General features: G+C 48.8%; 1 protein-coding gene across 17 annotated transcripts in view; it reads left to right on the top strand.

Annotated features, from left to right (window-relative positions):
- ATP2B2 (ATPase plasma membrane Ca2+ transporting 2) overlaps window positions 1-24,145 on the top strand; it is a 388,403-nt gene that overhangs the window by 325,998 nt on the left and 38,260 nt on the right. For 11 of the 17 annotated variants that reach the window (XM_054481331.2, XM_054481334.2, XM_054481347.2 and 8 more), the window contains 5 exons: window positions 195-254; window positions 6,100-6,141; window positions 6,977-7,135; window positions 9,730-9,944; window positions 13,347-13,589. In XM_054481331.2, coding sequence (XP_054337306.1) covers window positions 195-254; window positions 6,100-6,141; window positions 6,977-7,135; window positions 9,730-9,944; window positions 13,347-13,589 — 719 coding nt within the window. The remainder of the gene's footprint in view (window positions 1-194; window positions 255-6,099; window positions 6,142-6,976; window positions 7,136-9,729; window positions 9,945-13,346; window positions 13,590-24,145) is intronic. The other 6 variants (XM_054481341.2, XM_054481344.1, XM_054481346.2 and 3 more) reach the window with 2 other exon arrangements.

Genomic DNA, 24,145 nt, shown 5'->3' on the forward strand with positions numbered 1-24,145 from the left:
CCCCTCGACCTCTGCGGCATCTCTATGGAACATTTCACCCCCACCCCAAATTTGAGTTTCTTGGTTTCCAAAGGATAATTTTTTTTTTAAGAATAGAGTCATGTTATCTCCCCACAAGTTGGTTCATGTCTTTGTTGTTGTTGCTTTTCTCCATTGTGACACTGCATTTTCCATCCCTCCCACCCCCCCTGCAGCAGCAGACGGTGCGGCAGCTTCAAATGCTGCAGATAGTGCGAATGCCAGCCTAGTCAATGGTATGTCTCCCACGGCGAGCTCCTGGTCGTGGTTGGATGGGCGTCTCTCACCCCCACCCCAACTTTGGGCTTTCTTTCCTTGTTCTGGACTGCACAGATCTCGGATGTGCATGGGCCGCTGGGACAGTCACCCTCTCACATGGGGCAGGCGCTTAAGACAGGAGCCACAGCCAGGGGAGTCAGCTCTGCACCCTGTCAGCCTCGCAGCTGCCAAAAAGGTGCTGGCTCCTGCCAGGCCCTTGACTCCCCATGGAGCCCAGACAAGAGACAAGACTTTGGCTTCAGATTGGCTCCCAAGAAGCAGCGTCCCACCTGGCATGGCCCTCTCCTAAGTGTATTCCTGGCCCTGGCTTTGGGAAAAAGGCCTGGGATCAGGGCTTGGGCTGAAGCTGGCATCTGGGTCCCCAGCAAAGGCTCTAGTCCTTGACTCTTAAAATTTCCTCGAGGCAAGGGGACCCAGGCCGGGATTCAGCTCCTTGGCCCTGTCCCGTAGCATGGCTGAGCCACCAGTAAACGGTTCTTCCTCTTCTCTTTCATGGAGCCAACGGGCAGGGGTTTCGCTTGGGCTCGGGCCTGGTTCTGTCCTTCGGATGTGGACTGGTGTTTCTTGCTGTTGCCTGTGCTGGAGCATTTGTCCTGGGTCACAGGGTTGGAGGGTGGGGGAGAGGGGCTGCCACTGTGTACTGGGGTCTGCATCTTAATCTCCTTACACACAGGCAAGAAGGAATTCCATTCACTTGCCCCAAAGCCTTTAGAAGATTTCGGATTTCTATCCCCTTCTGGCTTCAGAGCAACAGACAAGGCTTTTGTTTACTCAGATACCACCCCTATCCCCAAATTAGGTAACATAATAGTCCCCCAGGCTACTCCTGAACTGTTGACAGCCATTAGGGCTCCATCATGAAAACATTGCCCCAGAGGAGCTGAGGGCAGGGGAAAATCTTTTTCCCACCGTCTCTGCATACCAGGCACTGGGCTGTGGGTTTCTCATCCATTATGTCCTATCATTCACTTCTCACCACTCCTGCAAAATATGGAGACTTGTTCCCCGCAGCCTCCCATCTCCTGCCCTAGACCTCTCCCCAAGCCACCTGCATTCAAAGTGACCAAAGATGGAAGCACCTAGTAGGTGTCGGGGCTGAGTAAGGCACTTCTGTGAGCAGTGCCTTGCCAAGAAGGACTAATTTTGGTGTGGGTCTATTTCAGGCACAGGAGGAGGAAGGATGACAGCTTGGGGAGTGGGAGGTGTCATGCCTCAGGGAGGGGTGGCTGAGGGTGACAAGGAGAACCCATGTGGGCAAACCCATGGCTGAGAGAGAGGGAACCTGGAGGGGGCACCCACTTCCCCCCGGCAGTGAGCCTGCTGAGCTTTGTGAACATACAGACCCCATCAAGGCTGGCCAGTCTCAGAAAAAAAAGGGCAGCTTCACTTCCAAACTGCAGCAGAAAACCCCGAATATCCCAAGAGAAACTGTAGGAAACTTTCATTTCTTGACCACCTACTGTATACCAGGCACTGTTGAAAGCATTTCATATTTACCATCTCATTTAATCCTCATGACACCCCCATGATACAGGTTTTATTGTCCCCACTTTAAAGATGAGGAGACTGAGGCTCAAGGAGACCAAGACACTAGCCTAAGGTCACAGAGCTAGAAAGTAGCAGAGCTGGGATTTGAACCCAGAACCCAGACCTGGCTGGCTCTAAAGTGTGTGCTTCTCCTCCTGATCCAGGATTTCCCAATGGAGGGTGTCTTGTAAGTTTCACAAGGATGTTAAGAGGTCTTCACCCCAAGAAAAGGATTCTGTGGTCAAAGATGTTTAAGAACCACTGGATTGAATTGATCTCTTCCTGGTTACAGAATTAGTCCTGGTTAGAGGACTGCTCAGAGCCTTAAATATGCTGATGTGTAGCGGAGAGTTACAGAGTCATATAGAGTTTCCTAGGCTGATTTGACTGCAAGACCTTTCCTGGCTGAATCCTGTGGAATTGGTCTGCCCCATAATATACTCTGGGAAATAATGCTCTAAGCCATTGCTATTCAAAATGTGATCACAGGACCCAAAGCCTGCACATCACCTGGGAGCTCCTTAGAAATGCAGAATCTCAGACCCCACCCCAGACCAACTGAAGGAGAATCTGCATTTTAACAGGGTTACTAGACTCCAGGTGAGAGCACATTACAAGTGGAGAGGCCCAAGGTGGAACCTTGCCGATTGAGAGAGAATTAAGTGTTCTTTCCCCTCCTTCCTCTGAGCCAGATCACAATGACTTGGATATGGAAAAAAAAAATTAGGGTGATAATTTTTCCCTTTGACCCTGCTCCCCCAAGTCCCCAACTGAAAAATGGGTGTGGTCCATTCATCTTGGAAGCATTATGATTGCCATTATTATTTAGTTATTTTTCTTTTACATTTACTAGTGTGTCACTATGTAATACCTGACCTGTAATCAAGGTTATAATCACATTTAATTATACATCATGAGGCCGGGCGCAATGACTCACGCCTGAAATCCCAGCACTTTGGGAGGCCGAGGCAGGTGGATTGCTTGAGGTCAGGAGTTGGAGACCAGCCTGGGCAACATGGTTTCACTCTGTCTCTACTAAAAATACAAAAAAATAAAAAATAAAAAAAATTAGCCGGTCATGGTAGTGGGCACCTGTAATCCCAGCTGCTTAGGAGGATGAGGCAGGAGAATTTCTTGAACCCGGGAAGTGGAGGTTGCAGTGAGCCAAGATCATGCCACTGCACTCCAGCCTAGGAGACAGAGTGAGACTCTGTCTCAAAAAAGAAAAAAAAATTAGACATCATGGGCTGGGCACAGTGGTTCACGCCTATAATCCCAACACTTTGGGAGGCTGAAGCAGGACAATCGCTTGAGGTCAAGAGTTTGAGACCAGCCTAGACATCATAGTGAGACCACATCTCTACAAATAAAAAAAAAAAAAATTAATTAGCTGGGAATAGTGGCACACATCTATATTCCCAGCAACTCAGGAAGCTGAAGTAGGAGGATTGCTTGAGCCCAGGAGTTCAAGGTTGCAGTGAACCAAGATCACGCCACTGCACTCCAGCCTGGGCAACAATAATAATAACATATCACTACTAACTCCCAACGTTTACACAGTGCTTTTCCAGTGCCTTTCATAAACATCACCTTAGTTGATATCAGCCCATTTCACAGAGGAGAAAATGGAGGCACAGGGAAGAGAAGTGGTGTTTCCCAAGTCTCCCAGGTAGTGATCTCTCTCCCCAGAGCTTGTGTATCAGGTCAACTTACCAGGAATCCTCCCAATCCATGCACTTCACACCCATGCCCCTTGTGATGCACAGAGAGAATAGACCCATTTGGAAAAGGTGCATCTGATTCCAGATACAGAGAAGGACCTCTGAGACTCCACCTGAGGGCTCCATCTTGGACCCCATTCCTAGCTCTCCTGACATACAGCCCATCTCCAGATCCCACATGGGGCCAAAGCTGGCTGTTCCACCATAATTCAGGGCCAGGCGAGCACCAGTTTGGCCAGGAGAGCCCCAAATAAGTCCCTCGCTTCTGAGAAACCAGGCCATCTGTGCCTCAGCACTCCCAGAACATCCTTCCCTTCCTCCAGCATATGCATTGGTGATTATTTTTCTGATCACGTGTTCACTATGGAAATAAAAGAGGAAATTGCTAGCTGGGCTTAATGAGTGCACACACCGGCTATTGCATCTGATAATATGCAATGCAAATAAAGGCCCCTTTGAGCCTTCTAAAACCAACTATTGAAGTGGAGTCCCCTGGTGCCCCTGAGCCCAGTCAGTAAAATTATTTTAGAAAATAAAAATAATTGTTGTTATTCATTCCTGCTTACTCTAAAAAGCTTTTTTCTCTTGTGTTTTTTAATCCAGTAGAAAGAATTTTACAGTAGAGACACAGGGGGTCTTTCACTTTAAAGCCCAGGGTGGGCAACTGATCGTTTGCCATGGGAGGCCATGGGGACAGCTCTGCACTTACCCTTGAATAGACAATGCTGGGCGAGGTTCGGGGAAGCCACTTCTCCCCTCTGAGTCACCAAGAAAGTGGACACAGTGACAGTGATGAACTAATCCTGCAGCCATGGGGTTATTCCGAGGATGTTTCTAAATGCAGGCTGCCTCTGAACTTCCCTTGGCCTCAGTTTCCCCATCTATAAAATGAGAATGATGAAAATCCCTCCTGCCCCACCTTGCAGGGATACTGGGAAGACTGACAAGAGATGACACTTGCAAAAGCCCTTTGAAACTGCAAAAGGCTGAACCGTGCAAGTGATTATTATGAAGTTAACTGGGGCACTCTGGGAGGTGAATGTCTCATCCTGTTTTATGAAAGTGGAAGCTGATGAGATTGGGAGATATAAAGCCAGCAGCTACTTGGTGGTGAAATGAAGACTTCAGGAACCCTGTCCCAGTAGTGCCACCTCAACTTCCCTCCCCTGGGCTCAGGGGGGCTGAGGGGTGACCATGGTCTCCCTGACAGCAGCTTCTAGAGAAGCAATGGCAGGACGGAAGTAGGCACGCACTTTGGGGCCAGCTCTCCATTTACCCATTGAGACCCAAGCAGCTCATCTCCCTCTCTGAGCCTCAGTTTCTCATCTGTAAATGGGTATAATACAAGCACACCCTTCATAGGTGAGGCTGTGGTGAGGATTAGATGGAATCTCGGAGCCTATGGGTGTGCCCAGCACATGGTGGGCTGTCCTGGAATGTGAGCTGTGAGAATCACCATTGCAGCCATCATCCAAGGGTGGCCAACCTTCTCAGACCCCTCCCAAGGGGGCAAGGCCTGTAGGCAGAGCAGGCAGAGCTCCGGGTGAGCGTGCAGGCCCAGTAGATGGGAGGGTGCTGGCAAAGGCAGGTGTGCTAGGCAAGAGACAGAGGCTTCCATTGCCCACATTGCACACCCAGCCCACAAGTTCCTTGCCAAGGATGGAGTGGGGGCCTCCCAGGCAGCTCTGATGAGTGGGGCGGGGGGGGCAGATGCAGCACCAGGCCCTGGTATGGAAGGGGGTGCCCACTGACACTACTTAGCCTGCTGCTGTAGCCTGAGCCATACCCCTACCAAGGGGTCAGCACCCCCATTGGGGACCAGGGCACTTCACCAAGAACCCGGCCACACTTGAGGTCCCTCGTATACCACCATGGGGACCCCTGATCACTCTTTGTTCTGGTCACACTCAGGGGCATTCGGCAAGGGGTCATCCTTGGGTGGCTTCACACTCTTCAGAAGGAGAAGGAGAAAGATCATCCCTCTTGAAGGCCAAAACTAAGGAACACATTGACCTCAGTGCCTTGTCCAAACTCCTCTCCATTCTAGAAACACACTCTCCTCTCTCTCTCTCTCTCTCTCTCCTCTCTCGTCTGTGTGTTTTCTTTTATGGAAAAATGAAAAGGACGTAACTGAACAAGTTTCCCTTTGCCTTCTCTCAACGCAGAAAACACCAAATCAGTCACAAAAACCTTGGTGTGGGGGCCTGAGTGCTTCTCTGCTGCCTCCTCCAGCAGACTCTAGTCCCCTGCACCCTCTGATACTGCCCTTTGATCTGTAACACACTCAGGGCCAAAAGTATTCCAGCAGAAACCTCCCTCCTGAGTCCCCTAGAGAATCAAGAGTTGCCCAGCTGGCAGGCCCCACAGCTAAGGTGCAGCCAGGCCTGCTCCTGCTTCAGGGCCTTCCCCAGCCCGCATCCCCACACAGAGGGATGCAGTCAGCACGGCCCTCCCTCCATCTGTGACATTAATGTCCGTGGCCTGTTGCGTCTTCGTGATGACCGACCATGTGTTGTCTGTTCTCTGTTGTCTGTTAAAATTCTTTGTCGTGTAGGTAAAATGCAGGATGGCAATGTGGACGCCAGCCAGAGCAAAGGTAACCCTTTTGTATTAACCGGCGTTTGTCATCCCTGAGGCCCCTCCCCACCGGCTCTGACAGTCACACCAGAGACAGAGACTGGCGAGAGCCAGAGGCAGACACATCCACTCTTACAGGTGTCTGACGACCTTGGGGGTGTAGCTGTGATTTGCATGGTACCAGGCCAAATAAAGAGGTGTCCACCGGTGAGGAGGGGGATACCCACGGGCCAGCATCTCCCTAGCCTTTGAACCCTGCTCCCCATTCAGCCGAAGACTTTGAGATCCTTAGAGGTTGAGGGGTAGGGAGTTTGGCTCAGTCTCTGTCCAAAAGGGTCACGGGCCCTCCAGTCCATCCTGCATGAAGAGGCCACACCAACTGGGATAGTGACTTGGCTCCCATGGCTGCCCTCTTTTACGTTCTAAGCCTCCTTTTTTGTCCCTCCTGTCTAGTGGCTACTTAATATCCCACAACAGGTCCCAAGGACCAGCTGAGTAGAGCCCAAGCCTGTCTGTCTTGTCTGAATGTGGGAAAGGACAAGGGACCACCTGGGGTAGGACCCACGGGCTTGTTCAGGCCGAGAGGGGGATCCAGGGTAACAGCATCAGTCCCTGCTGTGTCCCAGATTCCAGGTCTGAGGCAGTGAATGCCACTGGGGTCCATAGCTCCAGCTGGAAGAGGCAGGCCCCCCATCACAGGACTTCTGCACCAGCCATGCGGGGCTCAGTCCAGGCAGTCAGCACCTACCCTGGGCAGGCAGGGGTGGGTGCCAGCGTCTCCACCCTGTGGGCTGACCTGCATGTGTGTGTCTATGTGTCTGTGTGTATGCACGTGCGTGATCTGCCCCCTGCAGCCAAACAGCAGGACGGGGCAGCCGCCATGGAGATGCAGCCCCTCAAGAGTGCCGAGGGTGGCGACGCTGACGACAGGAAGAAGGCCAGCATGCACAAGAAGGAGAAGTCCGTGCTGCAGGGCAAGCTCACCAAGCTGGCTGTGCAGATCGGGAAGGCGGGTGAGTGCAGCAGGTGGGAGGCAGGGGACAGGGCTCACAGGGGGACCCCAGGCAGAGCCCTGCCCCATGCTCGGCCTCAGTTACCTCATCTGCAAAGTGGGGGGCTTGAATGAGTGCCTGAAGCCCACCTTTCTCTACCACAGCACCCAGTTTGAGTCCTGTGTACAGTAGGCACTCCATTAGCACTCAGTGATACAGAAGAGTGAAGCTCGAGCAAAGCCAAGGCTCTGGTAGCAGATGGCCTGCCTTCTTGTCCGGCAATGGCTGTGAGAACTTGGGAAAGTAACTTCTAGCTCTGAGCCTCTGTATCCTCATCTGTAAAATGAGGATAATAGTTGTCCCCACTTCACAGATTGCTGTGGGAGTTAAAGGAGACTCTGCATACAAAGCATTAGCACTTGGCAGGTGCAGCAGCTGGAAAGGGTGCAGGGCTCGAAGTTCCAAGCAACACAGACTTTATCCTGAGGACGGTGGGAGCCATGGAAGAGACTTGAGCAGAGGAAGACAAGAATGGGTTTGGGCTTTATCATGACCACCCTGGCCACAGTGCAGAGGAAAAACTGAAGAGGTTGAGGGACAGTGCCAGGAGCCCAGGGAGAAACCCATGATCTGAGCCCCCGCACAACAACTGGGCATCCCAACTAAAGTGGTAACTGCAGGTGATGGCTGGTGACAGCCCCGCTGGCCCAGCTGCAAAGTGAGCCCCCGACCCTCTGGCATGGCCTAGGCTTCCCCTCCCGGGTAAGGAGGTAGCAAACGCCAAGGCCTTCCCACCTGGCTGCTCGATCCTTTGTGGCTGTCTCCCCAGCTCTAATTATAGACACCATGGCATGGGGAAGGGAAGCAGATTACAGGCTTGGCTGTCTATATTTAAACTTGGGGGCCCGGTGACAGCTCCCGGCTGCTGGGAGCTTGGCTTCCCGCCCCTCTGACTGTCAGACAGGGATGGAGCCGGCTCTGAGGCTCCGCAGCTGGAGGTGGGGGTGGAGAGCTGTGGGCCCAGGGATTTCCTCTATCCTCTATCCCGCCATCGCCACCGTCACAGGCAGAAGACTCTATGGAAACATGGCACTGACAGGGCCGGGAACTAAGCGATAAGAACAACCCCGTGGCCTTCAAAGTCCTCACTCCTCTCCCTCCTGCACCTCGGCCCTGCCAAGAATGGAGCATACAGTGAAGCACTCCTGGGTTCACAGCCCATCTCTGCCTCTCTCTTTGGCTGAATTCCCTGAGATGGGTAGACAGGGGATCTACTGACAGGGTGCTCTCAGGTGAGACCTGCAAGGGGCACAGGTCCACACCAGGGAAGAAGCCAGGGGCAGCTGAGATTTCCAGAGAACTCCCAGCCTCTCCCTATCCCATGGGAGCTCTGGAGCAACCCAAATCCATCCCTGCCCTCCTCTGCTCAAACCTCCTCCGTGACTCCCACTGTCCTCAGGATAAAGTCCATGCTGCCCAGAACTCTAGGGTCTGTCCTACCTCAAAGCAGATGGCTGGGCTTTGGGACTAACATGTCAGCCACTGGATGCTGGCCATCAGGTTAAGATGGGAGTGCATTCCCAAGCACTTCCCAACAAGGGGACCCAGTCACCTTAGCAGGCTCCTCCTCTGTCAGAGTCTGCGGGTGTGAGCAGTCTCCGCAGCACCTGCAGTAGCACCTGTAGCAGATGGGGGATGGGCATGCTAAACTAAAGAGGAACCCCCAGGGGATCAGGACGGGTCCCCAACTGCGTTCCTACAGTTACAGCAAGCAAGTCACTTGCCTGTGGCTGCAAGCAAGTCACTTCCCCTATCTGAGCCTCAGTTTCCTCATCCAAAAAAAAAGCCACCTGCTGTTTCCTCTACATGGAGTGTTCTTCCCTAGGTCACCATGCGACTGGTGTCTGCTCAAATATCACCTCCTCCAAGAAACCTTCCCTGGCCACCCTAGCTAAAGTAACCAGTCCCTACCCCTGCCCCCCATGTCACTTTCTATCACATCATCCTGGCCTTTTTCTTCACAGTGTGTCGCCATATCTGAAACTGTCTTGTTCATGTATTCGTTTTTTTGTTTCTTGTCTTCCTCCTCCTCTAGAATGTCTGCTCCTCAAGGGCAGGAACTCTTGTCTTCTTTACTGCTGTGTCCCTAGTTCCCAAACTAGGAACTAAGATGTGCCTGGCATGTCATAGGTGCTCAAAAGGTATTTGTCGAATAAATGAATGAATAAATGATACCAACTTCACATCATTATTGTATGAAAGCTCTATGCAAACCATTCCTCATTTATTCACACAGTCACTCGGCACACATCTCTTGAGCACCTACTATGTGTCGAGCACCATGCTGGGCACTTTGCATGCATTATTACCACATTTGAGCCTTACAAAATCCTGGGGAGGAAGTATGCATCCCCATTGTACAGAGCAGGAGACTGAGGCTCGGTGAGGATCAAGGTCTCAAGAACTTGCCACAGGTCACAAAGCAAGGAGTGGCAGAGCTGGGAGGTGAGCTGGGGTCAGCCTGACCCAGAGCTCTTTCAGCCAAAGGTTTGGTCCACACCACCCCCAGCCTCCACTTCCTGGAACCCCCCGAGCATGTGTCCCTCACATTGCAGGCTTGGTGATGTCAGCCATCACGGTGATCATCCTGGTGCTCTACTTCACTGTGGACACCTTCGTGGTCAACAAGAAGCCGTGGCTGCCTGAGTGCACGCCTGTCTACGTGCAGTACTTTGTCAAGTTCTTCATCATTGGCGTGACGGTGCTGGTGGTCGCTGTGCCCGAGGGGCTGCCTCTGGCCGTCACCATCTCGTTGGCCTATTCGGTGAAGGTGAGAGGGGAGGAGAGCAGGACCAGCCGGCTGATGCAGCTGCAGCTGAGGGCCTGGGGGAATCACTGGGGCCGGTGCTGGGGTTGGGAGATGAATGAAGAAGCCCCATAGACCCCCTAGGAGCTTGGAAGAAGAATGTATGCAGGACCCCAAAACTCTGACGCTTTCATAGAGTCCAGGGGCCTGTAGCAAACCAGAGAGCCATACCCTGGCTGAAGAGGCAGCTGTTATTCAGCCCAGCCACACACCGCCTTGCAGGGGTGCAGGCCCAGCATTGCCACATTGTCACCTTTTTCCAAGAGAAGCCAGAAATCTGGACTTAATGTAAACTCTTGTGATTTTTAGACATTGATAATCAACTCAAAAATTTAAAAAAAAAATAATAAAGACATCACCGTGCAAGCCAGAATTCATCCTTACCCCACCAAATTTACGCAGAAGTCTGGCGGTCTCAGTCGTAGGCCCCGCTGGCAACTTGTAGCGCTTGTAAAACTCATCTCAGAGGTGGCTCCCTGAAGTGTGAGGGGTAAGCCAAAAACAAAAAGGAAGTCTGATTTCATAGAAGCCTCCTCCACTTGGGAAAGAGGCTAAAAATATAAGAAATTTTAAAGCAGTTAAATGAAGAGCTGGGGTCATGAATGTTTTCCAGGGAAGCTTGGTCTGGGACCTTTCTAAGCGCTACCCTGATGGCAGAGCCGCACCTCCACTGCACCCAGGCCATGACTGTCTGCGGTGCCCAGTCACTGCGAATCTGACCCTACTGGGTCACCCCCAGGTTCTCACACCCGGGTCTCATTTTCTTCCCTTTGCCCCATGTTTTCTCCACCTCGAAGGGCCGGGCATAGGGCTTCTGTTTCCCAGTGCCCCGTGCCAGAACGTCCCTGCGAGGGTGGAGGTGTGGCCATGTTTATAAATGAGGCATTCACTCTGAGAAATTGGCAGAGCCTCCGGAGGGCATGGTGAGCGTCAGTTTCCAAGCTGGAATTTGGGCTGGGCTCTCCGATGTAATTTCATACAGAAAAGAGATCTCTAGACAGGTGCCAGAAAGTGGCAGTTCTGTGTAACAAATACAGCCCTTATCGTCTTCCTGTTTTAGGGTTCTTGAAGAAACTCCATCCCCACAAACCAAAGCCCAAACAGGTCACAACAAGAGGCTACTTTGGGACCCGGTGCCAGCAGAGGGTGACTGTTACAGAGCTATGAGTAGGGGACCTCCACAGCAGTTTCACTGAGCCTGGGGATGTCCTTGAAAGGTGCACAGAGCTGGTTTGGGAGAATCATATACAGATGCTTTTAGGCCTCTGTGCCTTCTACAGTTCGTATCTCTGGCACCCGCTACCTTCGCTCATCTTAGGTAGTGTTAAAGTTAGGTACTTTTACAGTCACTTGATAAACTTAGGAGAGCACCCCAACACAGGAGAGGCAGACTGTGCCCTCTCTGAGCCTGGACCTGGGAGCCACCATCAAGAGCACAGAGATGACTGACCACTTAGATCAGCACTGCCCAAAAAGAGACAGACTGTGAGCCACATGTGCAATTTTAAGTTTCCTAGTAGCAGCCAGACGTGGTGACTCATGCCTGTAATCCCCAGCACTTTCAGAGGCCGAGGCAGGAGGATCGCTTGAGCCCAGAAGTTCAAGATCAGCTTGGGCAAATAGTGAGACCCCATCTCTACAAAATAAAATAATTTTTTTAAAAAGAAGAAAAAATTCCTAGTAGCTACATTATTTTGAAAAAGTAAAAAGAAACCAGTGAAGTTAATTTTAATAATATAATTTACTTAACCCAGTACGTCAAATCCAACATTACTATCCAAATTATTATCAATCCAATATGTGATCAATATAAAAATTATAAATGAACGACTGCTTTTACATTTTTTCATAATATCCTCTAAATCTGATGTGTATTTTGCACTCACAGCACATTTAACTTCAGAATAGCCACATTTCAAGTGCTCAGTACCCTATACATGTAGTCACAATATATGTGACTACCATATTGGACAGTACGGACTTAAAGATTCTTGAGTCCAACAGACAAACCCTCTGCAGAGAGTGCAGGTGGGCTGAGGCCCAATAGAAAGGTCCAGGCTGTGAGGTTAAACAGAGGTAGGTTCAAATCCCAGCTTTAAACCCCTCCAGGTGTGTGATCCTGGTCAGGTCACTTTGCCTAGATTTCTTCAGTTGCCAAAATGGATTACCAGAATCTTTTCCTGTGCCACAGAATTCTTAAAACATCGGACAAGAAGTAATTCGCAACAAGGCTTTGCAAACTGTAACATGTGTTGCAAATTCAAGTTGCCGTTGATCATTCAACATGCATTTATTATTACTATTATCACGAGTTACAGTAGGAGAAACTGCAAGAGAATATAATCCTACTAATACTCATTTTTAGTAACATAAAGCTCTATTAAAATTATTCTAACTGCACTTCTTTTTTACCCTGGTTATAAAGAGTTATAATGAGGAGCAAAAATAAAGGAAATCAAATTCCTAGGCACAGCCTAGAACTCCATCTGATTCAGCTACTATGTCAGGAGGGCCTGCATGAAGAACAGTATTTCCTTGAGAATTACTTCATTTGCATTAATTGTTTGAGAACCTAGAAGAAGGTATGAGTGTGGAGTTGGGCCAAAGAGAAAAGAAGGCAGATAGAAGAAAATATTGTGTATAGGAATATTCCATTTTTGTTATAAATTTCAAAAAAAAGGATGTTGACTTTGAACAAGATGTACCTAGTTCTGCATGGTAGCTAATAGTTGATATGTTTTCTTTTTCCTTTTGTGTATATATATTTTTTAAAGAAATGTGTGGTTTTTATTATGCAAGTGATATATGTTAGTCATAGAAAAGACAAAAATCTGTAATTCTATCACTTAGCAATAATGACATTAATACTTTGATATTTTTCCAGATATTTTCCTACATGCTAATTTATTTACTTTTGGTAAAATTAAAATGAGAATGAAAGCCAGGCACCAGTGAAAGATGATACGTTTGAGAAAATTCATGACCAGATAAGGAATAGTTACTTATGTTAGTCTATAAGAGAAAAATATTTAAAGTACTCAGAGAGGAACCAACCTTATTTATCTTTCCCCCCTTTTTCCCATAAAAAATGTAGATTACTTCTATAATCCAAATTAATAAATTCAATTAATTGAGTCTTTTAAATGGTTCAGATACTAAAAGAGAAAGAAAAGGGCCATGCACAGACAAAAGAAGCCCAGGTGTAGGAGGCAGCAGCAACCAAGATCCTTTACAAGTGCAGGAAGCAAAGGGGCAGGCTGTGGTGGCTCTGCCTTACTTACTACATGTTTACCCAGTGCCTCTAGGCACCCCATGCTCCCCAGCCCCTCTCCTCACTGTTGCCCTCTCACCTGCCCCTTCTGCCAGAAAATGATGAAGGACAACAACCTGGTACGCCACCTGGACGCCTGTGAGACCATGGGCAATGCCACAGCCATCTGCTCAGACAAGACGGGCACGCTGACCACCAATCGCATGACAGTGGTACAGGCCTATGTCGGCGACGTCCACTATAAAGAGATCCCCGACCCCAGCTCCATCAACACCAAGACCATGGAGCTGCTGGTCAATGCCATCGCCATCAACAGCGCCTACACCACCAAGATTCTGGTAAGTGGGTACCAGGCACATCCCCCATCTGGAGCAACATCCATGGGATGGTACAGAGGTACTGGGCAGATTGAGCAATGTGATTCATAGTCTCAAATCCTGCTAATATATTTTGGTATGGTCAGATAGTAAGCAACATATTTCTGTTTGACTTAATATACTATTAATATTGCTATAATGTTTGTGTGACAAAGAAACCTTTATCGTTAATTATGTTTTTTAAATCCTGTCATTGAACCCCCGCTCCCCTGCCCACACACACACAAACTTTTTATTAGTGTGCTTTTGCTGCATAACAAACTACTCCAAAACTTAGTGGCTTGAAACAAACCTGTGTATTTCACTCAAAGTCCTGTGAGTCAGCAATTCAAGCTGGGTTCAGCTGGATGGTTCTTCTGGTCTCAGCTGGGCTTCCTCCTGCATCTGCAGGGGTTCACGTGGACATCTCTGCTGATCTTGGCAGAACTGTAGGCTGACTTGGCATGGCCTCAGCTGGGCTGGCTCATCCCTGCCCTGTGTGGTCTCACCTCCTCCAGCAGGCTAGCCTGGGCTTGTTCACATGGCGACAACAGGCCTTTAAGAGAGAGCAGAAGTGTACAAGTTCTCTTGAGGCCTGAACCGCCACGTTGTCACTTTTTGCGGCATTCTCTTGGCCAATGTAAGTCAGGAGGCCAGCCCAGATTCACACAGTGGTAAAATAAACTTCACCTCTTGATGAAAGGTGCTGTAAGGACATGGATTCAGAAAGGAGAATAATTGTGGCCATTTTCACGGTCTACCACTGATGATGTTGTTGTTGGTAATAGTAGTAATATTATTCATTTTGATAAGAAAAACTCTCAACTTACTGTCTCAGCTAAGCTACCTAGACTCACCATGCTGTAAACCCTATCTTGTTTAGAAGCACAGGTTGCCCCTTTGTAATTAACCAGCACTAGATGAAGAGAAACCCAAAGTTCATCCATCCAGATGTCCATCAGCTCCCAGATGTAGAGCGTTTCTGCCTTGCGAGCATCTGGGTGATCAGCTAAGCTTTTTTGTTTACCCTCCCAATGTGCTGAGCCCTGACCTCCTCCTCCTTCTGCCCCTGAGCCAGCTGCAACCTTCTCGATCAGGTTGGATTTGTAGGAGCTGCTAGCAGCTTTATCAAAATGGGGAAGAGAGCATGAGTCAGCAGCAAAGAGCCAAGGGCTGGTAGGGGAAGGAGGAGGAGGCAGCTCCTGCACCCTCCACAGCAGCTGAGCAGCCACCCGCATCATCCTGGAGCAGCAGGCTAAGGGAGGCAGAACTGACAACGGAGAAAGTAGGTCAGAGGACCCATGCAGACGGTGATAGAGAACCCTGGGGGTGATGCCAAACATGACAACGTTTTTGTCTTCTTCCCCCACCCCACCCAATTTGGGAATCAAGGGAGATCAGCAATGCTTTATTCTGCTCCCCAGGACTTCCTAAAATAACTGGGATGCTGATAATGATCTCCTCCTGCAGATGTGGCAGAGAGGGGAAAAGGGCGATTCCCAGAACGGGCTTCAGCCATGTGGGCACAGCCCTGTGGGGTGGGCTTGGATTGAGATGTGTGTAATGCAATTATAGTCAAAAAGAATTCTTGGGATCTGCCAGGAAGGCTGAGGAAACCTCTCCACAGTGATGAGTCTCAGTTCAGCAGTGCCTTTTAGCACTGGAGGCAAAGCTGAAATGTCATTTCCAGATGTTGGTGGATTGGGTCTTTTCAGGTGGCATAAAGGACAGGGGTCAGTCAGTCCATCTGAGGAGGTGCAGCTGCTGAGGCTGGAGAGAGGTCAGGGACCTGGGAACTGGGGTCCTTGGTTTGTAACCCAGGCCAGGTCCCTCACCTCTCAGGCACCAGAGTCCCCTCTGCGCCTGGAACCCTGGCATCGTAGATACCTGCGCCTGTCTTTCTGGGTCTTTCTTGTAAGTTCCCTGGCCACATTTTTCTCTTTGCCGGGAGCTGACAGCCATCGATGTGGGAAGGACAGCAGAGCCTCTGTGTGACTGGATAGTGGTTAAAACTTGGACTCTGGAGCCAGACTGCCTTCGTTCAAATCCCTCACCAGCTGTATGAATATAAACAAATTATTTAACCTCTCGGTGCCTCAGTTTCCTAGGGGAAGGGGAGAATCCTGGATTATTGTGAGGATAAACTGAGTTAGTTAATGGAAAGTGCTCAGCACACAGCACTCAGTATGACTAGTATTGTTGTTATTCAGCAATAAAATCACCCACTGAAAGGGAATTCCATTTGTAGCAATGCAGAGGTTAACAAATAAAGAGAGCAGAGACATCAGGGCTAGAGAGGGAAAGGCTATTGCCCAAAACCATTCAGCCAATTAGCGGCAAAGCTGACCCATGGATACCCTAAAGCTAGCTGCTGAGTCAGATGTCCAGACTAGGTTTTTGGTCATAGATACCAACCCTGCAGCACCTCTAGCCTACGGTCTGCTTGGGAAGAAAGGTCTGGGGTCCAGAGGATGAGATTCACAGCCAGGGCCTGTCAGCCATATGGGGCAAAAGGCCTCTCAGGGGCTCCCCTTTCTAGGCTCAGATGAAGACTGAGAAAAGGCTCAAGCTGCTCTGCTCAGGGCAGACATCCGGCCACGCTCCAAACCAGGACAGGAAATCTAGATTGCAGGACATTCTGAAACCATACAAGAGGAGACAGGGCAGAAAGGACATGCAATGTCCACCAGCTTCACTACCCATCAGCTTTAATTGGGAAATGAGCCTAGACTGGGAAAATAAGACCCTGGGCAGGGCTGGGCTCCCATACACTGTATTTCCCCTTCCATAAGGAGGCCAGTTCCTCTGTGTCTTCTTGCTGTCTGATGCCAGGCTGTGGGCTTTTTAAGAGCAGGAGACAGCTGAGTCTTCTCTTATCCCCCTCGGATAGACTTTTGGGAAGTGCTGGGTGGATGGGTGATGTAAGTGAATGGACTGATGAATAAATGTGTAGATGAGTAATCAATGAGATGAGGGATAGGTAGGGAGAAGGGGGGATGGATGAATGAGTGGTGGGTAGGTAGATGGATGGGCGGATGGATGAATGAGGGGATGGATGGATTGATGGATGAATGCATGGATGGGTGGATGGATGAGTGGGTGGATGGATGAGTGGGTGGATGAATGGATGGGTGGATGGATAGATGGATGGCGGTTAGGTGGATGGATGGGTGGATGGATGAATAGATGGATGGATGGGTGGATGTGATGGTTGGTAAATGGATGGATGGATGTGTTCATTGGTGGATGGATGAGTAGATGCATGGATATATTGGCTGGTAGGTGGATGGATGGATGGATGGATGGATGGATGGATGGATGGATGGATGGATGGATGGATGGGATGAGTAGATGTGTTGATTGCTTGATGGAATGGAATGGTGGATGAATAGATGGATGGATGAATGGACGGATGGATGGATGAATATGTGAATGGGTGGATGGGTGACTATGAATTTATAGGAGTCTTAAGGCAGGACTGATGTCTCTACCTTCTACTTTTTTGTTCTTGTATGGCAGCAAGAGGCAGGAGGTGGCCTTGGATCCAGTCCCATGGCCAATACCAGTGCTCTCTCACTACCTCCAGCTTGTTGAGCTGGTCTCTTCCACAACTACCCTCAGCCATCCAGGCAGCATTGATCCATAGACCTCCCAATTAGCCGATGTCTTTTACTGAAAAAAAAAGAGTATTTGCAAGGATAGATTGCAAGGTCTACAAGATTCACAAACCGTAGAGACCACCTAGTTCAGCCCCCTCAGTTTACTCTGAGAAATGGGAAGGGATTTGTCCCAAGTCACCCCATGGGTTAGTGAAGTTAGAATCCAGGTGTTCCAATACCTAGCTCAGGAAGCAATGGTTAAGAGGTTTGTCTCTAAAGTCTGACAGACCAGGTTCATATCCCAGCCCCAACACTCATCACCTGTGTGACCCTGAGCCAGTTACTTAACCTCTCTGAGCCTCTATTTTTCAGTCTATAAAGTGAGCATATCATTATTGCTAACATTTACTTAGATAGGCTCAATGCTGAGTGCTTTCCCTACCTTGCTTTGTATGACAACCCACAGAGTGGGTGACACCACACCCCAATGCGTAGATAAGGACCCTGCAGTTGGAGCAGTTAAGCCACATGCCGAGAGTACCCAAGCAGATCTGAGGCCAAGCCAGGATCGGAACCCAGATCTGTACAATCCCAAGCCCAGGCCCAGGTCCCTGCCACTCAGGGCAGAGCTACACCTCTGCCATGAGGCTGTTTGTCCGAGGGCTGTTGTGAAGCTTAGACGAGCTGAGGTGTGTACAGCACCCTGCACAGTGCTTAACACAGAGTAGGCAGGCGCTCATCCATGGCAGTCATTACGCTGTTTCCCTCTGCTGCTCTTTCTGAGCTTTCCCCTCTGTAGTTTGCTATGCCAGCCACTGTCTTTCTTGACCCTCAACATCCCCTTCAGATCAGCTGGCCAAATAGGACCATTCCCATCTCGCAGCTAGGAAAACTGCACTGCAGAAACAGAAGGGAACCTGCCAGGGTTGCTCCTCACCACCAAGTGGCAGAGCTGGGCCCAGAGAATTCTGGAGGAATTCACCAAGCAGGCAGGGGGCAAGAGTATTCCAGGCAGGGGGCACGACCCTGCAAAGGCCCAGAGATCTTAAGATGTGTAGCTCACTTAGGAAACATGGTGATTTGTGGCCTGGGTATTTCTGCAGGGCCAGAATGACAAGAGGTGAGGCTGGGAGAACTGGGGGGAGCCAGTGGTAGCAAATAAGCCCCTAATGGGCTTTCTCCTCCCAGCGCTCAGAAGAACCACCCCAGGCACGGGTGGAGGGTGGTGCGAGGGCTGAGGCTGCAGGCTGGGAGGCCTCTCAGGAGCCCAGCCCCACCCTGGGCCCCATCCTTTCTGAGAATGGCAGAGCCTTTTTTCTTTCCATTCTTATTTGTAATCATCAGTAACTAAACTTGCCCTCGGAGGGAAGCTGCGTGAATCATCTTTTAGTCAGAAATTGCTTCCCTGCCTCAGAAACCCTGGCACACCCTCAGATTTCCTTTGTGGTCTGCGGTGCTTTGTACGTCATGACTTCTACCAGCAGCTCTGGCTGCCCTGCTGCTCCTCCAAGCCACAGCTGAGCTTTCAGGTGGAAATAGCTCTTTCCTCGACTCTGGAGGCACCGCGCTTCCTTGGGAAAACATCCCCCTGTTCTGCCCATGTCTGTTCTGTGTACTGAAACCACCCGAGCGGACTTAAATTTTCTACTTCACTAGACCTCTTTTAGAGGAGGTTGATACTACAGTTGACATTTGAACTATTAAACTGAGGATGAGCACTTGCGGAGCTGAACTGTTGGAAGTTTATGGCATATTTCTGAAACATAAGCTATTGAGAGAAAAACAAATCTCCCTGGAGCCCCTGAAGTGGTTCTGAAGGAAGGATTCCCCCTGCAGGATGGTTTTTCTGAATAGATAAGCCAAGCTTCAAGCTTCGCCTGGTGAAGCCCCAGGTCCCCGGCACACCCCATTCTACATGGAGGTGGCCACAAGGCCAATAACCCCAGAAGGGAGGAGGGTTGGCTGTGCTGTATTTCCCATAAATCTTAAAACCTAGCAGATAGTAGGGAGGGCAGAGGAGAAACGGGAAGCGGGGAAGCAGAGACAGCCCTTGAATTCAGATCTCCTGAGACCAAACCCAGGGCTCGATCTAATATTCGAGTTGAGCCTCAAAGTACCCCTAAGCCAGGCCATACCCTGAGACTGGGCTCCTGCCAAGCCAAGAGGGTCAGAAGGCGTGGAAGATACTGGAAGGGACTTAGCAGGGCACTGAGGTCGGGAGGTGGGCCATGGGGTATGTGAAACAGCAGGGGCCTGGATGTCGAATTCAGCAAGGGTTTTTCTTTTGGGTTTTTTTGCGAACACCGTCTCTGGAAGAAGAATTTCAAGGAAATCACTCCAGATGGGGAATTCCAGTTTTTAACAGAGTTGTTAGTCCTTTCACCCTGATATGCACACAGTGACACATACACACACACTGCACGCACCACACATACACCACCCATCATGCACATCCAGTACATAACACACACCACTCACCACACACATCACGCAAACACACAACACACATACACCACCTACCACACACAACACACTCATCACACAAACACACAACACACATATACCACCTACCACACACAACACACAACACACAGACAACACCTACCACACACATACAACACACACCACATACACAAAACACACTACTCATCACACACACCACACATACACCACCCATCATGCACATCCAGTACATAACACACACCACTCACCACACACATCACGCAAACACACAACACACATACACCACCTACCACACACAACACACTCATCACACAAACACACAACACACATATACCACCTACCACACACAACACACAACACACACATCACACAAACACACAACACACATATACCACCTACCACACACAACACACAACACACAGACAACACCTACCACACACATACAACACACACCACATACACAAAACACACTACTCATCACACACACCACACATACACCACCCATCATGCACATACAACACAACACAACACTCACCACACACATCATGCAAACACACAGCACACATACCACCTACCACACACACAACACACACATCACACAAACACACAACACACATATACCACCTACCACCTACCACACATGTACAACACACACACAACACTTACCACACATATAACACATACAACACACCACACACATACACCACCTACCATGCACATACAACATACACCATACATACCACTCACTACACACACCACATATACCACACATATAACAACACACACACAACATTCACAAAACAGACAACACATCACACACACCACACATACAACACATGGCAGCACACATACACCACTCATGACACGCATCACTTATCACACACATAACACACATGCATATAACCTACCATGCACATAACAACACACACTACATGCACAAAATACATACACCACTCATCACACACAACACACATATACCACATTACCACACAAAAAAAACACTCACCACACACAATACACCACACACAGCATACACACACCACTCACCACACACAATACACATCACAAACACATCACACATACCACTCACCACACGTACAACACACAGACCACACATGTCATGCACATACAATACACACCACACACACCACTCATCACACACAAACACACAGCACTCACCACACACATACAACATACACCATACACAACACTCATCACACACAAACACACAGCACTCACCACACACATACAACATACACCATACACAACACTCATCACACACACTGCACAACACATATACACCACATATCACACACATCAAACACACAACACATGTACACCACCTACTGTGCACATACAACACACACACAGCACATACAACACATACACTATACACAGTACATACCATACACATACAGCGCACAACACACATGCCACACAAAAACACACCATGCACCACACACACACCAAACGTACTACAGACACACAGACCAAACACATCATATACACACACACACACCACACACATACCAAGTACACTACACATATACACACACCACAGACACACACCCCATGCATCACACACACACACACACACACACACACACTGCACTGGTGAGCTGGGGAAGGCTCCTGGGAGTCTACTCTCCCAGAGTGCAGCGCCTCTGCATTCCAGGGGGCTTCTGTCGTCCCGGACACCCGCACCCACCTCCTGCCCTCCCCCCCTCTGGGGAAGACCCCAGGGCTCAATGGCCCTGCGCAGCCACCTCACTCTCCTCAAAAGCCAGGCCTTTAGAGGATGATTCTGGGAACCAAGTTCTGCCAAAATTTCGTGCCACCTGGTGTCCTGTTGGCAGCACCCCACACACGAACACAAAATTATTCATTGATTCACTGGACAAATGTTCACTGGAGGCCCTATGGCACTGGTGGGGTGGGGATGTGGGCATGAATGAGGCAAACTGCCCTGCCCTGGTGACTCTGAGCCAGTGGTCTCTGCCAGGGAGAGAGGCAGGCTTCTGGGAGAGGTGCTCTGTGGGCTCAGGGCCCAGACCCCCTGCTTCGGCTCCTCGCCAAGTAGACCCTTCCTTGCCCTGCAGCCTTGCCTCTCCCGGCATCAGTTGTGCATGACTGTAAAATGAGAGGAAGAACAGCTCGTAGGCAGCTGTGAGCCTATGATAAGGTGATGCATGTGAAGAGCTCAGTAGAGTGGTGAGCGCAGAGCAGGCATTTGGGGAAACGGGCATGGCTGCAGCTGTTGAGGTTGGGCCTCCAGGCATCAGGGGAGACGTCATTGCTGATGCCTGTCCTTAAAGGATACTGGCTAGGTCACCAGAGACAGCCAATTAGCATAAAGTTGTTTTCTAATGGCCTCTTAGAAAAATCATGACATTGCAGTTACTGCAGTTTACCATGCTATGGGGTTCGTTTGGGAGCTTCATTTTTTTTTATTTTTTTATTTTTATTATTATTATTATTATTTGTTGTTGTTGTTTTTCCTCCCGAGATGGAGTCTTGCTCTGACACCCGGGCTGGAGTGCAGTGGCACGATTTTGGCTCACTGCAACCTCCGCCTCCTGGGTTTGTGTGATTCTCCTGCCTCAGCTTCTCGAGTACCTGGGATTACAGGTGCCTGCCACCACTCCTGGCTAATTTTTGTATTTTTAGTAGAGACGGGGTTTTGACATCTTGGCCAGACTGGTCTCAAACTCCCAACCTCAAGTGATCCTCCCATCTCAGCTTCCCAAAGTGCTGGGATTACAGGTGTGAGCCACTACACCCGGCCTGTTTGGGAGCTTTTTAAGTTATTTTTTATTTTAAAAATTTGCATAAAATATATATACCATAAAATTTACAAACTTGACCATTTTCAAGTATATAGTAGTAGTAAGTACATTCACATTGTTGTACAACTCATCTCCAGAACTCTTTTCAGGTTGCAAAACTAAAACTCCGTACCCATTAAATGGTAAGTTTCCATTCCCCTCTCCTCCCATATCTGGCACCCACCATTCTACTTTCTGTCTATAAATCTGACTGCTCCAGTAACTCATAAAAGTTGAGTCATACAGTTTTTGTCCTTTTGTGACTGGTTTATTTCGCTTAGCATAATGTCCTCAAGATTCCTTCATGTGGTAGCATGTATCAGAATTTCCCTCCTTTTTAAGGTTGAATAATAGTCCGTTGTATGGATAAATCACATTTTGTTTATCCATTCATCTGTCGATGGACACGTTGGTTGTGTCCAACTCTTAGACTTTGTGATTAATGCTGCTTTGAACATGAGTATACAGATATTTCTTTGAGTACCTGTTTTCAATTATTTGGGGCATATTCCCCAGAATCAGACTTTCTGAATCATATAGTAATTTCATTTTTAATTTTTTGAGGAACTACCATACTGTTTTCCATAGTGGCTGTACCATTTTAGATTCCCACCAATAGTGCACAAGAGTTCCTGTTTCTCCACATCCTCACCAACATTATTTTTTGTTACTCTTTTTTTTTTTAATAGTAGCCATCTTAATGGGTGATATATGCTATGGTTTTTCTCAATCCCATTTTTGCAAATGTTATCCATAACTTGTAGCTCTTCAAGTCATCATTCATTGATCTTAGCTCCATTCACTTCCCAGCATCCCAAAACAAGAGCACGAATTGTCCTCTCAAAGGTACGACCATGGCTGCACCCAGCATTCCCTAAAGGCCCAACACCATGCCGAGAAATGTGCTGGACCAAGCTGGAACTGGAATCAGGAGCTCTGCGACAGTCCCAGGCCTGACCCTCTGCAAGTCCCTGACTAGGAGCAAGTCTCTTTTCTCCCCAGGGCCTGTTCTCCGTCCCTCAAAACAGGAACAATACCAATGCCTTAACTCCCTCACAGAGTTGGAGCCCTGGAGATAAAAAGACTCGTGGAAATTCTACAGCGGGAGCAAAACTTCTGGGTTTGTCAGGATCTTAAAAAGCCAAAAGAGAAAAGGGGAGGGTCCCTGATTCTTAGTAATGCATGTAGGCGATTTCAGAGCTCAAGTTCATGGAAACAAATTGAATTATGGAGGAGACAGCTCTGCCATTTGCAACCACGGATTGTTTGAAATCCTTTTAGAGGAAAATTAAAATATTTCACAGAGGGTAATAAAATCCTGGGTGTTTTGCAGGCATGACTGCTCAGCTCTCTTGGGCAAATAAGTAATTAGGCATTTTTATTTAAGTCCTCTGTATCGTCATTTTCTTTCATTAGTAGAGGGAGAAAAAACTGTTATGGAAAATACATAAAACTCTGGAAATCAACAGAAAGTTAATTATAAAATTGCAAATATATATATATATGTATCTGTATATATATGTATAGCACACAATAACAGCATACTGCAGAGAGAAAGGGAAGATCTTAGAACTTATTTTCCCAAACTTCAGACATGGGAAGCTGTGTCAAATATTCCTCTGCTTCTTAGTAAAACCTATCAAAGAGCTTG

This window comes from Pongo pygmaeus, chromosome 2 (assembly GCF_028885625.2).
Source record: "Pongo pygmaeus isolate AG05252 chromosome 2, NHGRI_mPonPyg2-v2.0_pri, whole genome shotgun sequence".
Taxonomy (NCBI): domain Eukaryota; kingdom Metazoa; phylum Chordata; class Mammalia; order Primates; family Hominidae; genus Pongo; species Pongo pygmaeus.